The sequence below is a fragment of the Blennius ocellaris genome, assembly GCF_963422515.1.
Source record: "Blennius ocellaris genome assembly, chromosome: 18".
Lineage (NCBI taxonomy): Eukaryota > Metazoa > Chordata > Actinopteri > Blenniiformes > Blenniidae > Blennius > Blennius ocellaris.
Window position 1 is genome coordinate 15288666 of NC_137667.1, and position 15318 is coordinate 15303983.

The 15318-nt window shown below is 43.3% G+C and overlaps 1 protein-coding gene across 1 annotated transcript; it reads left to right on the forward strand.

The window, feature by feature from the left end:
- Nucleotides 1–6018: 6018 nt before the first annotated feature.
- On the forward strand, nt 6019–12922 carry LOC308142969 (adenylate cyclase type 8; the record flags this gene model as incomplete). Its single annotated transcript, XM_080513600.1, has 20 exons — nt 6019–6174; nt 6332–7075; nt 7182–7331; nt 7602–7732; nt 8016–8127; nt 8262–8389; nt 8549–8707; nt 8851–9085; nt 9178–9348; nt 9469–9569; nt 9870–10071; nt 10785–10871; nt 10967–11127; nt 11276–11357; nt 11487–11645; nt 11764–11910; nt 12007–12099; nt 12196–12310; nt 12409–12611; nt 12710–12922. 20 exons carry the CDS (start codon nt 6019–6021, stop codon nt 12920–12922), a joined length of 3549 nt encoding a protein of 1182 aa, XP_080369726.1.
- Between the last annotated feature and the right edge of the window lie 2396 nt (nt 12923–15318).

A 15318-nucleotide genomic window follows, 5' to 3' on the forward strand; every position in this document is an offset into this window, starting at 1 on the left:
GGTGACATGTGTCAGAGCCCCGCCCCCTCAGTGACGCATCAGGTAACTCTAACGTGAGCGTGTGCAGTTGCCGCTGAGTGACTGTCACGATCTGACAAACGCGCGTTAAACAAGGATAGACTCACAAAAGGTACGACGCATTCAATTTCGTTGTAAATACGATTAAACGGAGTTCACCGGGACGGCTACGGATTCCTGCCGAGTTCTTCACATCTGCTGTTACTCGCAGCAACATGCGACGCTAAAAAAGTTAATCACTAGTTAGCACGGAAACCAGTCAATCCGAAACACCCTCTTCCCAGCTGTTGTGACAGCCAACCACCACAGTGCATCACTCTCAGCATGTTTGGACCTGTATACTTCACTTTGTTTTCATGAAATAGTAAACTTTATACACAGATAATGATACATATCACCACAGCTTTAGGAAATCCCAAATATTACACCAAATCTGATAAAAGACTTACAGGTATTCTCTAGTTATTTAACTAAATACTAGAAAAAAGACACATTGTTTTGAGACAACATCCTGTTGTCTTCTAAAAGATACCCATTTTGGCTACAAAGCTTGTAAAATGTTGTGTGAGAACATGTTTCAGTATCGTAAAGTGAATGTACAAAATTCAAGTTTTGTACAGAAGAATTGTAACCAAAACTAAAGAATCCCAGAGGACGCTTTTATTCGGATTTATTCGGATAGGGTGAGCCGAATCGTTAACAAAAGTCATGGCAACATATTCCCAAATGTTCTGCACGTTTGAATGGATAATGATAATAATAATAATAATAATAATAATAATAATAATAATAATAATAATAATAATAATAATAATAATAATAATAATATGATAACATAATATAAAAACAGCCATCTTGGACAATAATCTTTGCAAAATAACTGATATACGTTTATCATCAAACGTAGAAGCGTGCTGCAATATATTGCATTGCAGTCATTTCACTTTGCTGAATCATAGCGGATGGTGCTGATATTTCCCACACAGTTGCTTTCATTCTGCAAAGGAACTCAGTGTTTCAATTTCAAGATTCACTCATGCAATATGCTTCGATGTTGTTTTGTGACTTTGTTGAATATTAATTAAACTTCACCTTTTCTACACATCTGTGCAAGGTTTTTATTTTTCAGGAGTTGAATTAGAAATATAAACAACCGAGGCATATGAAACTGCCCTCGTCTCGCTAGTTAAATCCATGCAAAAGTTTTAACAAGTTGACTGCAGACAGTTTGTGCAGAGGAACATAGGAGTTCCTCCAAGTCTTTAGTTCGACCAGTTGGTGGAGGCAGTGAGTGAGAATCTGTTTTCTGAACCTTCCAAGACTAGATCATCTCCTTAGAAAGCAGCTCATAGTAGGTTGAGCATAATCTTAACATGTTTGCATAAATATTGTATGTGACCTTCATTCCTTTAACCCTTATCAGTGATTCACTGGGCGTACGAACGTGTTAACTTCCGAGGTCTCCGACGTCACTCTCATTGTACTTCTTCCCCCTCTGCTGACACGGGTTCATCTGTTCTGACCTCTCGGTCCACTGTTGTTCTGTCGCTCTATCCTGAGGCGGATAATATAATTTAGCAGACTTAGGGACCGTACAGTATAGCTCAAACATCTTGATGGATTACCACGGAGGTCTAATGTGGATCAGGCCGCAAGTCCCGGATCGGCATGGGGCCACATGCTGCATGTGATTATTTCTGAACTTTGTTGTTGGGGAGAAGTCATTTTAAATATGTCCTAAAATGTCACTTTCACTGCTATGATCTAGCAGTTTTAATTCATTATGTTTGATAGGTTTCTTTAAAGAAACTTTTGAAGTAACAGGGTTTTTATTTTGTTGTGGGAAATGGCTTGAGTGTCATTATTCCACTTTACCAGTAGTTTTTGTGTCACTCTCACCGTCACTGACCTGTGTACACCTTCGCTTTTGTGCAACAGCCAACAAACCCCAGCTCTGTCCAAGTAAAGTGTTACGCCTCTCACACGTGCTGACGCAGCATGTTTGTGACATACACAAATAGATCTCTGGGTCCTGCGATGCGTGAGATATTTGGCAAGCACGTAACACCTTGGAGTTGGTTTTGTTTTCTGGCTTGGCACACGGTTGGGAGTCAGTTGACTCGCGGACAGCCAAAAGAATTAGCCTTAACACTAAATAGATTGAAGGGTTTTGTCCGTTGCGCACTAACTCCTCACTCAGATGGACTCAAGTTAACACATGAGGCAGTCAGTGCCAAGAAATAACATTACGCGTGGATGTCAACAATCGGCAGACGGTAAACATTAAACATTAAACAATAACTAAAACTGAGACAGTGTTAATCAAGTTTTGGCTCAAGAGGTGATTTTACTCCTCCTAGCTCGTATGAGTAACTTCTAGTTGAGCCTTTTTTTTTTTTTCAAAGTGCCTGTTTAAACTGCATTTTGACGTGTCAGAGAGGTTTGTTGATGTTAGAATTAATTGCCTTAGTCCCGGCACTTATTTTTAGATGTACAGTAATTAGCAAGAGAGGTCTGAGCCACGCAGTCACGGGTGGACAGATGGAAACTCATTAGATCGGTCTTAGAGGCTTTGCGTGTTTCCTGGACACAATTAGCAAGGCAAGTCTGAAAAACTTTAACCGGCTTAACAACCAGTGGATTCACGAGCCTTGCTGAAGTCATCGGCTGAAACGGCAATAGAATTCTGAGGTCAGTTGCTGGTAGAGATTCGTAGATTTGTTTCTTCCTTTCATACTTCACAGTGGTGGAATTGTCAGCAACGTTGCCTCTCAGTAGAAACGTGTTGCTCCTTCCCGCGTGGGCTCTGTATGTTTTCACTGTGCCATGCCTCATGATGTGTTGATGGGAGAGGCAACGGCCTCCTGGCACCTCATCCCCTGGGAAGTGCGTATGAAAGTTGAATTGATGAAGAGGCTTAAGGGACAGTCGAGCACTCAAATCCAAACTTTAGCTTATTAATTAGTCAGTGAATGTGTTGTTTCTCACCCATGTCTTTAGTTTGATTTTTTTTTTTTAATATTGCTGTTGCTATTATCCCTATAGTCCAGCTGGACTAAATAACAACTAAATAACTCCATACATGAGAGTAATCAAGGCCAGAAGCTAAAACAGACAATCCTGAATGATCTCAAACTTTTAATCACTCTACTTGTACTTACGTGTGTGTGTGTAATAAATAGCTTGTGCAAATCCCCAAGAGAAGTAGTCTGATTCCACGTCATCAAGCTGTTACATTATTCTTCTTGTTTTCAAAAAAATGTTGAATAGACATGCATCCCCGATAGTCTGTTACACCTACATCTCCTTCAAAAAGGCAGGTAAGGGCACATGCATTGGCTTGTGGTTGCTGCTGAATGGCCTCCAGGTCTCGTCGTTCAGGTGCGGGATGATTCAGCGGCCCCGTTTTCAGCACCTCTGCCTGGTTTTGTGAGCCCGTGTTGGTGATGTTTATGTCATGTGCACAGCCTGAGAGGATCTTGTCAGTACGATGCCTCCGTTTGCACAGACACGTGCTGAAGTAGGAGCACAACAAAGATGCATCACCTCTACAGCACTGCCGTTGTGTCTATGATACCAGAGGAGAAGAGTTGATGGGAAAATATGTAGCATGTGTCTAATAACAATGCCATTATATCGAAGTGTCAGTTTTGCTTTAGAAAGACGTGGCTGGGTTGGCCAAAAGGTGTGTAATTGTACTTTGTCTTGGCATCATCTAGGTTCAGTGACCTCAGCTTTGCAGGCCAGGGAGAATGGCTGCTGACTAATTAATCCTCTTTTGCACTCTCCACTCTTGCAGCTCTGCTTTGTGGCGTTCCTTGACTTCATTGCATCGAGGCTCAGGTGGTGACCTACAACTCCGCCGCTACAACTCCACACGGCGTCAGCGTCGGATGCCTCTTCCCATTGGGGACGACTTCATGTTTCATTTCAGGCCTTTTGGATGGTTGTGCCTTCATTTTCTCACGTTTCTAATTTCGCTGCGCAACGGAATCAGCAGATATGGATTATGACCAGCTGGATGGATATAATAGATGGAAAAAGCCTGATCTGAAGAATGGACACACATCATGTGAAAATACTGCAGGTCAGTTTTCTTTATTTGTACCATTTTTTTTCTTTTTCTTCCCTAAGACTAACCCTAAATTTAAAAAGGCAGCGCTGTCTCGGTGCAAGCACATGACGACGGATCTCTGCTGATTCCTGCAAAAGCCGCTGACATAACACACTCGCAGTGAATATTGTTTTCAGCTTTCCTCATTAAGAATGCAGCTCCTCTGATACAAAGTGTTTTGTCAAAAGCATGGCGCTGTGCAAAATGCACCATCTTGGTGAGACCGGAGACGGTGGGCTGTGAGTGGGTGAGACAGCAGCACTTGGAGCCAGAAGGACTTGGAGGAGTTAAACGCCGAGCACTAACCAGCTCAAGTCTAAATCTGGCCACCAGATAATTCGTAGGGAAAGCTGCCTTGCCTCTGACACATGCTTGCATCAGCACGTGGAGCTGACCAGGCAGGCTGAACGTGATGCGCAGCATTCTCAATTCCGACTGATCCAACAAAAAAAACAAAAAAAAAACCACAACAAAAGAGCCACATTACTTAAACAGATGTCTTTTGTTGATTTGTGTACAATATTAGCAGTTCAAATGATCAGCGTGACATTATGTTCTCACTCTCACTACATTAATAATGACTCCAGTTGAGAAATCAGTTTGTAAAACTTTTTTTATCATGTTTGCATAATTCTCTTCAAGTTTTGCTGTTGTAGTTTATCAACATCCTTAAGTTTAAAGAGTAAATTAGAATTCAATGTACAATTGCATTAAAGTGGGCTTAATTTATGTCCAGTGTGGTTTTCACACCATCTGAGGTGTGAAACAACACGCACATTTCTCATTTAAGGAAAGAACAGATACTTATGAGAAAGTGATGTAAGTAATAGTACTTACATAAGAACAAGTAAAGCAGTAAAGTTTCAGACATGTTTGAAGGACTAAAGTGGCAACTGAAATCATTTCTAAAGTGGAAAACAGTATTTGAATCTGGTTCAATTTCATCCATGAAGCTTTTTTTTTTTTTTTACTACTCATTGACAAGCCTGTCTCTTTTTTGCATTTGTGTTTACGTCTGTGCATGAAATGCGCTGATACCCAAAAGGATTGTCGCGTCTTTGTCTTGTTCAGGCTACGTCATACAAGCCAACATCTGATTTGATGATGGGGTGGCAAAGAATATGCAAATTGTCACAGATTTAGCAGATTTTTCATATTTTCTTGCAAGTGCAGGTTGGTTAAATGTAATCGCCTATGGAATGCAATGTTCAATATCTCATTTCGCCCCGTCAATATGTCCTTTAGCACGACAGTGAACATTAAATTGCTTCCAATGTAGGGTCAGTGTCTTGCATAGCAGGTGTATAGGTGAATGTGACTAACATTGTGCACTTAGCAGGTAAACAGTACACATAAAAGTGAACTTAAGTTTTCACTAGAGTGAAAGTAACAAATCTGTTTCGAATAAGAAGAGAGAAAAAAACGATTGATAATGACGTTACGCTATAGGAGGGAAAATGCTGTTATAAAAAGCATTCATGCAATGCCACCGCTTTTTTGTTAATTGGTGTTACAGAATGTCAGGAAATATCAAATGACTCCATCACAAGATTCACACCCCAAAGTTTGATCCAACAGAAAGTGTGAAGTTTTCGTTTCGTTATGATAAAGATATATGATCTGGCCAAAACTGAAATCTTTTTTTTTAACTAATCATTTTGCCCCGACTCAAAGCATATAACGGCACAGCTTGGTTTAATCTCCACCCAGAAAACAGCTGCAGGCGGTAAAAATCATGTTCACTTGTCCTTTTCACTTGTGCCGACACAATATCCTCTGAAAACGTCGGAAGCAATCTTGACTGCCACCTTTTCGGTCTTCACATTCCAGGCTGTTGACTTCTCCGGATCTGAGACCTACGGCCGAGGTCAGCAAAGGTCATCGCCATGGTGACATTTGCTGAGACGACACAGGTCTCTCCGATGGAGCTGCGTGAGCCTCCCTGTCTGACCGCCACCCTGTCCCCCGGGCTCCGGCGGAAAAAGATGCTGTGGCAGAACGCAGTCAAACACATCATGATTCAGCAGGAGCTCAGTGCCCAGGTGATTAATCTGTCCGGTCCTGATTAGATTAATTGTTTTGGTTTGTTTTTTTTGGTCATTATTGTATGAATACTACAACTGAGACCACGACCTGAAAAATCCACAAGAATTCATGTATCTCCAGGGGAAAAAAAACTTTTCTGCACTGTTTTGGCAGGTTGGCGTGGAACCGGCACGCAAAATCTTTGTGACAGACGCGTACATAGATGAGATCAACAGGCAAATCCGCCACAAGGCCTCTCGCGGGGTCACCAAGCGCCGCTCCTCCTCATTCCGAGTCCAGCCGGCCATTCCCCGCGGTTCCACCTGCACGCAGACCAGCGTCGCCGGCTCCTCGACCGACTACTCCAGCGACGCCGACTTCTTCGTGCACCGGAGCCACACCACCCGTGGCGTCTACATACCGAGGCTGAGGCACACGTTCAAGTCCCGCGACCTGGAGAAGCTGTACCAGCAGCACTCCTCCCACCAGAGACGCAACTCTCTCGCCATCACCAACGTCATCGATGCCATAGCCAAGCTGCACGTGTTGGTCCTATACCTTGCCCTGGCCCAAGAGACTGACGTCGATACCCTGCGAGGCTGCTTTACGGGCATTTTCATGCTGTTCGCCATCGCGCTCTGCATTGTAGTGTTAACCTGCAAGGACTCCATGTCCCCTCAGTGGCTTCACTGTGCTGGCCTCGCGAGCTGGCTTTCACAGACCACGCAGGTGCTTGGGGGACTAGTATACGGACTGGAAAAAGACCCATCGTGGTATGTTTTGTTCACATTATTCGCAACGTACACACTACTGCCATTACCTTTGCTGTGGGCCATGTGTGCGGGCTCCCTCACCTCAATACTGCATCTTCTGGTGGAGATAGGGCACTACTACAATGATGCTTTGCTTATGAAAAAGGTGAGAATTGTCTCGAACGTGGCTTTAAACGCTAACGCAAGCTCACATGGCGTTGCCGCTCATGGTTGATATAAAGCGATTTAACATGCCGTTTGAACTCTGGCAGGTGTTTGCCAAAGCCCTCCTGTACCTGGGTATGAACACAGCCGGACTGTTCATCCACTACCTGACCGACCACGCTCAGCGGCAGGTCTTTCTGGAGACTCGGCGCTGCATCGAGGGTCGCCTCAAACTCGAGCAGGAAAACCAGAGACAGGTGCAGTGAAAGTGGCCGCAGTCCTGCAGTTCAGAATGGAGGTAGTTTGTTTAACATTTGAATAAAACAGCCAAGAGAACCTCAGGGGTGAATCTAGAGGAACGGGAGGTATAGAGAAACAGAATACCACCATCAGAGCCAGTGGAGAAACCAATTCCATTTGTCCTCTTCCTTTTCAAGTGTAAAAAAATTAAAAATGTCTATGATTTCTTCATAAATTCTGAGTCCGGGCACACTGTTTATTGATCGTCTCATTGTGCTGCCTCACAGGAGCGCCTGGTGCTGTCGATCCTTCCTCGCTTTGTTGCCTTGGAGATGATTGCTGACATGAGCTCTCTGGAAGATGAACTAAACCCTCAGGAATTCCACAAGATCTATATTCACCAGTACAGAGATGTCAGGTACCGACACACACACACACGTTATATACTGTGACATATGTGACCTGTGTGGTTACAAACCACTGAATCATCATTGCAACTTTCAAATTTCCGAAATGTGGAGAGAACCAGATTGAGAGTGGAGTCTTTCTCTGCGCGGCTGCAATATTTGATGAACTTTTTCCCCCATCTCTGTCCTCTTTTCCAAATGGAAAGCCATTTCATTAATAATTTATAGCTTTGCCTCTCATGCCTGTGTGCACTGGAGCATTTTCCTTCACACCTGTTTCTCTCCTTCCTGCAGCATCCTTTTCGCAGACATCAAGGGATTCACCCTGCTGTCTATGAACCTGTCAGCTCAGGATCTGGTTCAGACTCTCAATGAGCTCTTCGGACGCTTTGACCGACTTGCAGATGTGAGAATCTCAGCAGTCAGCACTGTTTTGGATTGAACTACACCAGAAGCTCAATTTTTCAATACAGATTCTGCAATAATAGGACCCTTTTTTTTTTTATTTAAAGTTTTAAATGATGTGTTTTGTCATCCCAGGAGTACCACTGCTTACGGATAAAGATACTTGGAGATTGCTACTATTGTGTGTCAGGGGTCCCCGAGCCACAACGTGCCCACGCCCGCTACTGTGTGGAGATGGGTCTGGCTATGATCAACACGATACGGTCAGTCTCGACTCTGCAGAGAAAGACAAAACAGAAATAAATCAAAGCTTAACAAGACTCAAAAAATATGTTCGAATAAGGCAAATTGACCCTCACTGTGAAAGAGATATTATTCTAACAAGATCATCCAACCACTGACCCCCACCCCCACCCACCCAGATGTGTACGGAAGCAGCTGAACTTTGACATGGACATGAGGATCGGGATCCACTCCGGCTCCGTCCTGTGTGGCGTGCTGGGTCTCCAAAAATGGCAGTTTGACGTGTGGTCCTGGGATGTCGGCATCGCCAACATGCTGGAAGCTGGGGGAATACCGGGGTGAGTGTCACGTGTGCATGTGAGCTGAGGGGCACAAAGATTCGTGCACTTGATCCAGACTCGACGCTCACAAAAATGAACAACTGGATAAAATTTGCTTTAATTAAATAAACCTTTTTGTTTTATTTGTCTTTGTCTTTCAGGCGCATTCACATCTCAAGGGCGACTCTGGATTGTTTGGAAGGGACTTATAAGATAGAAGAAGGTCATGGGCGCGACAGAAATGAGTTTCTACGAAAGCACAATATCGACACTTTCCTCATCATCTCCGAGGAGGACAGGAAGAAAGCTGACCCCGCCCAGCCCCCCAAAGTCCATAAAATCATTCGCACGTGGATTCCAGAGGTGCCTTGCAGGAATAGCATTGACATGAATAGCGTGAGTCTCGAGAATACAATCGGAACGACACTCGAGTTTGTTCTCGGGGGATGAGCTGTGAAAGATTCACCATATCACCGTTCATATTATAGATCCTGGCTTCCTTTACAAACGGCTCGATGCCCAACATATGGAACTCCACCTCCAAGGAGATCAACAAGCGCATTAAACACGCCATCGAAGTCCGTAGCAGCGAGCGCATGCACATGGAGCACATCACCCCGTTGACCCTGGTGTTCAAAGACACACACATTGAGGAGAAGGTACGTTGCACTGGTTAAAGGCAAGACAGGGCTGAAAATAAGTTCCATAATCTAATAAGAAAAACAGATGATTCCTCTTCTAAACAACGCATCTTCCCCAATTACTTCTGCTTTGTACAGTTTTCCCAGCTGCGAGACGAAATGTTCAACTCCAACCTCGTGTGCTCCTTCATCATGTTTCTGTTTCTAATGGCGGCACAAACACTCATCCCTGCCCCCAGGTAAAACTCAGTAATCAGAGCTCACAGAAATGTATTATATTTTGCTGTTTTAAGAGATAAATAAGATTATCCTCTTTTCCTACAACCAGGTAAACTAAAATCCCAGCCATTATGATTCTCTTGTCGTTTTTCCAGGTTGTTTTAGTTTGGCGCTCTCTGCTGTTAATAACAACAATAAAATGCTCCATTCAAGAGCTTCCTGGCCATTCATTTTGAAAGCCTATTTTCAAACATTCCACAGCCTCCTAAATCAAGCTCACTTCCCGCCTGCTCTTTCTCCACTTCATTCCCCACCTGCAGGCTCTTCCCAGTCGTCCTCCAGTTTTCAGTCTTCCTGATTGCCTACATGGTGCTCCTGCTCTTTGCTCTCGCCGAAGAGTTCAAGTGGTGCCCTGCTCCGCTGCAGCAGTTCTGCTGCTGGATCCATGAGAACAACAGTGCCCGAAACCTCCTCACCCTCACAGCTATTATCATTAACTTTGGCTTGGCCTCGAACAACATGGTGAGATTTTTAAACCAGGAGTCTTTGAACCTCTATGACCAAAAAGAGCAGTTTTCCTCATTCTTCCACCAAATCAAAGTTAACTTGAAGCCATAAAACACATTTAATCTTTAGAATCATCTGACACAGCTCGTACAAATGCCACATGTCGTTTGGAAATATAAACATAAACTGTGTCTTATGTTGCATTTATGAAGTTTCATTTAGGATTTTAAACATTTCATTACATTTCTGCCATTTTCGTACTTTAACAAGTTTCTTTTTCAGCATTTTTTTTACACAATTTAGACATTTTAGCTGTTTTAACCTTCCATTTTTAAAGCTATTTTCTTTTAGAAATCCTAGTCATTGTAACAAGGGCCAACAGATTGCAGAGCCCAAACACTATTTTGTACAAGCGACATTCCTCAATTCCAAATGATTTCTGAAACACGGGAGTGACGGAATATCTATAATGGATTTGTGATTCTGTAAAACTAATGGCTCACTGATTTCTGGAGACTTACCAATGACAATCCATACAGTACTTCATACAATCCTCACAACTGATTTCTGCTGCCATCGAGTGGCCAAACATATGTAATCATGAGAATCTCTGGCTGCTCAGTTGTTGGTTCCTGGATTGAAGAATCATTCGTTTATTCATAAAAAAAAAGAGAAACCCAATGCAGAAGATGAAAGCATGTGATGTGTGTTTTGTGTTTTGTGCATAGGTGTGGTGTGTTCTCACGAGCACAGACGAGGCTGACATAGTGGATAAAATCAACTCTCATCAGCTCACTGTCTGCACTTACCCTGAGGTGAGACGGCGCTTTAAGCCTGATGCCGAACCGCCGCCTTGCCGGTTCCTGCTGAATGACGATCTGTCCTCTGTGCCTCGCCCGCTGGCTGTCAGATCTTTGCGCTCGGTGGTGTGATCGCCATGGTGACTTGTGCCGTGTTCCTGCGTCTGAACTCCCTGCTGAAGCTGGCCGTGCTGCTGCTGGCCGCGGCCGCCTACTCCTACCTCATCCACCTGGCCTTCCTCACACTCATACGCCACGATGTGCTGCACAGGTCAGCCCGCACTGCCAAGTACACAAACCCCACTTTGGTTGACTTGATTATAAGTGGGGTTTTTTTTTTAAACATTTTGTAATTAATATCTCAACTTTTCATTTCAATTGTTTGTTCGGTAGTAAAACATATCATTTCATCACTCCAGGTCTCAGTATATCAGAAGAAAGGGAATTTCAATCATTCTCATGGCCATGTTTATCGTGGCGGTCTTCTACAATGGACGGCAGGTACTGATCTGATTATCTTACTCACATTATCAAGTCGCCCCTCGTGGCAACATGCTTGTTAATTTGCACTCCTGAGACCAAAGGTGTCGCAGGCAGGTGATGTTGTTGTTGTCCCTTACTGCGTCCCAGTGGGAGGCCACGGCCAGGCTGGACTTCCTGTGGCGTCTGCAGGCCCAGCGGGAGGTGGAGGACATGAGGGAGCTGAGGGAACACAACGAGTGTCTGCTGCACAACATCCTGCCCATGCATGTCGCACGGCATTTCCTGGACCGGAGCAAGAACGACCAGGTACCGAAATCTTTGACTCTCTTTCACGCAGACCTCTAAGTACTTCTGGTAAACCAGTACATATGTGAGATGAGGGTTTGACAAAGGACTAAAGCATCAGACGTGGTTGTGACTTCAGGAGGTCTACTCCCAGTCCTACGACGAAGTGGGTGTTATGTTTGCGTCGATCGCCGGGTTCAACGAGTACTTTGAGCAGAAGGAGATCAAACACGAGGGAGTGGACTGCCTCCGCCTTCTGAACGAGATCATCGCAGGCTTCGACGAGGTGAGAATCGGACTCCCGAATTCAGGTCGCGACTTCTCCGGTAGAATATCGCAATGCGGCTGCCGCATTGACATTTCCCCTGTGTTTTCTCCCAAGCTGCTGGAGGAGTCGTATTTCCACTATGTGGAGAAAATCAAGACGATCGGGAGCTGCTACATGGCGGCTTCAGGTCTCGCGCCGGACGGAGAGGTGCTTTTGCATAATAGGTCACGTTACGCTTTGCCGAGATTTAGTTACTCTTCGATTTCCCATTTCTGTATCTCCGTTTGTCTTTTCCTCTCCTAGGCTTCAATGGATGAGTGGAATCACCTCAGTGAGCTGGTTTTGTTTGCGTTGGCAATGCAGGAGACCTTGAAGGAGATTAACAGGGACTCTGCCAAAAACTTTGCGCTGCGTGTGGGTGAGTGTTAAGCTGAACCAACAGGCGCACGGCAACACACTCTTAACATGTGAGTCCTCAATAAACGAGTTGATCAATCCATGTCGGCACGCCTCCAGGTATTGCTCACGGGCCCGTGGTGGCAGGGGTGATCGGCACCACCAAACCGCAATACGACATCTGGGGGTCGACGGTGAACCTGGCCAGCCGCATGGACAGCACAGGGGTGAGCGGGCGCATCCAGGTACCCGAGGCCACTCGCAGGATCCTGGCCGAGTGGGGTTTCGTCCTGGACCTGCGTGGCGAGATCTTTGTCAAAGGGGTGAGTGGAAACCGCAGTGTCCAAAACGCAGGACAAAAAGCCCGGCGGGCTTTGTAGAGGATCGTCACGCTCTTTTATGGCCACCGTTGTCTCTGCAGGTAAGCGAGCGCCAGGGGAAAGTCCGGACCTACTTCATCAGCACCATGCGCAGTAAGCGGGCCAACGGAGGGACAGACGGCCGCCTGGGGGTGCGCACGGGACGCATGACGCTGGCAGGAGTGGTGTTCGGTCTGGTCCAGGCCAGACACAAGGAAAAGACACGAGATCTGAACGGAGGCTACAGCCTGGCTCCCTGTAAACTGCAGTGTTAAAGAGCGCCGCGTGTGGAGGCGAACGCAGCGCAGACATATTGCCCCTGCTGATTTTCGCTGGTGATAAATCCCCTTCAAACCTTTGCCATATGTGATTTTGCTGCACAAACACATTTGCGGGTGTAGCTGTGGTACCAAAAGCCTTTTTTAATTGTTCCTTCTTACAAGTATGTCTTCGTCTTCGTCTTTCACTTTCACTTGAACAGTTACTTGAGCATTTTGAGAGCACATCTCCTTTCTGGTTTTATTGCCATATCTACACACCATAAACAGTGATTTCAGCTTTTTAGTGAGTTGGGTTTTTTCTTTTCTTTTTTTTTTATAAACAAAAAGAAAAGTTCAAACCTCTGAGCTAAAAGACAGGATAACACAAAATAAACAGACTGACCTCATTTAGATGACTTGAAGGCCTAAGCAGTACCGAACAGAGATGATTTTGTTTCAGGTTTTATTATTTTTATGTCTTGCTTCATGTTTACATTTATGTTTTGGTACTTTTTATCTCGTGAGCTCAAATACTGTTTTTAGGCCATTTTATTGTGAATGATTCATTATGAGAGATTGAGTTGCAGTAGAATTATGGATTACACTGCTTACAACCCTGGTACTGAGAACCTACAGACTTAGAATGACACTAAATCCTTTTTGATTGGTATTTATAAGGGAATTATCTCTCTCTCTATTGGGCTGTATACATTTCAAACATGTACCAAATCATCAAATAAGGATGTTCCTCTGCTTTCAGTTCTCTTTTCATGTTACTCTGAGTTTTTACTTGATACATCTGAATGTGTCAAAATGCAACGTAGCCAATTCTGTTTTGCCTCAGTTATTGAACTTCAGTTATTTTAGGTGCTAAATCAATCTCAATGCCAAAACACACCCACTACTACTTCGTTTCACGTATGGTTAAAACAGAGTACCAAGGGGGTTCACTTTTTGAACTTATTTTGTGAATCTAATGTAAAAAGGGTGAAACTTTCTGCAGACATCGTGTAGATCAAACCTTTCAAACGCATGCTGAACTATTGATCTGTGATCACGAAATAAATAACCATCATTTAATCACCGTGTAAAATACCTCAGATTCATGTGATGAAACTAATGTTTGGCCTTTAGAATGAAAAGTTTGGAATTCTGCAAATATTTACTGAATGTATTCCTATGTGAAATACTTTTTACTGAACCACTGGTGTTGTGCACAGTTCATGTAAATAAAAACCGGTTATTTATGAGAAAATGTGCTTTATTGACTTTTACTTCGGACACAAGCTCATCTGGACGATTCATCGTCACTCTGTTGGTTCTGTCTGACGCTCGCGCGGGTATTCTGCGGATGGCTCAGTCATCATCTATGAAGAAGATGTCTCACTCTGTAGTGAAATAACCAACTTCTGTTTGAAGCGGTGGTTTTCTCCGTTTAGCAGGGGTTCTGAAACCCTGATGGTGAAAATGTAGCTGGTTTATGAAGATGAAGAGATCGCAGGTTCAGGAATATAAAGTAAAGCTACAGTTTAAAATCTTTTGAATGGTTGTTTCCAACATGTGGCTCAGTGGGCAACCTTTGGATTTCAGGTAATTTTTAATTGGTTATATGCATTTAGATATATTAAATATACACACATGTTTCTTAATGCATCTGCACATATTTACACTATATCAGGGGTCTGCAACCATTCCCATCAAAAGTTTGTATCACCTTCCATCAAATAAAATTCCTCTGGAGCCACAAAACACGTTTAATAATAAAATATCACACATATATAGTCATGCATGTAGTTTTTTCACGTGTTTTTTTTTTTTTACACACATTGTTTCATGGCCATAATTTGGAATAAATTTTTCTGCTGTATCGGTAGTAGCTGTTTTTAGAAGTACGAACCTTTTTAGCCTATTTTAATCAATTCACCTAGTTTGGTTGTTTTGGCCATTTTGACTGTTTTTGTTCCATCCTTGGTAGTTTCAAACATTTTGGCTACTTTTATTTTCTATTGTGTTTTTTTTCTCTCCAATCCTCCTTTTTAAATATCTGTTCCTTGTTCTGGTACAGTTTGTAGCATTTTTCATTTTAATCGCAATGTCTGTTTAACCATTTAGGCCATTTTAACTGTTTGACCTACATTTACAATTTGTTTTAAACATTGTGGCTACTTTCGTTGTTGTTGTTGTTGTTTTAGTCTATACACCTTTTAAAAAATATTTTTTTGCCAAACACTTTTTACTGGGTTTGTTTTAAAAAGTTAAAAATAAAAAAAAAAATAAAAAAACAGTTTTGACTTTATTTTAAATCCATTTTAACAGTTTGACCTGTTTTTGCTCAATTTGTATGAAACATTTTGGCGACCTTTTTTTTACCATTTTAACTATTTTAGACAGGAAAGTTTTCATGAAAATAA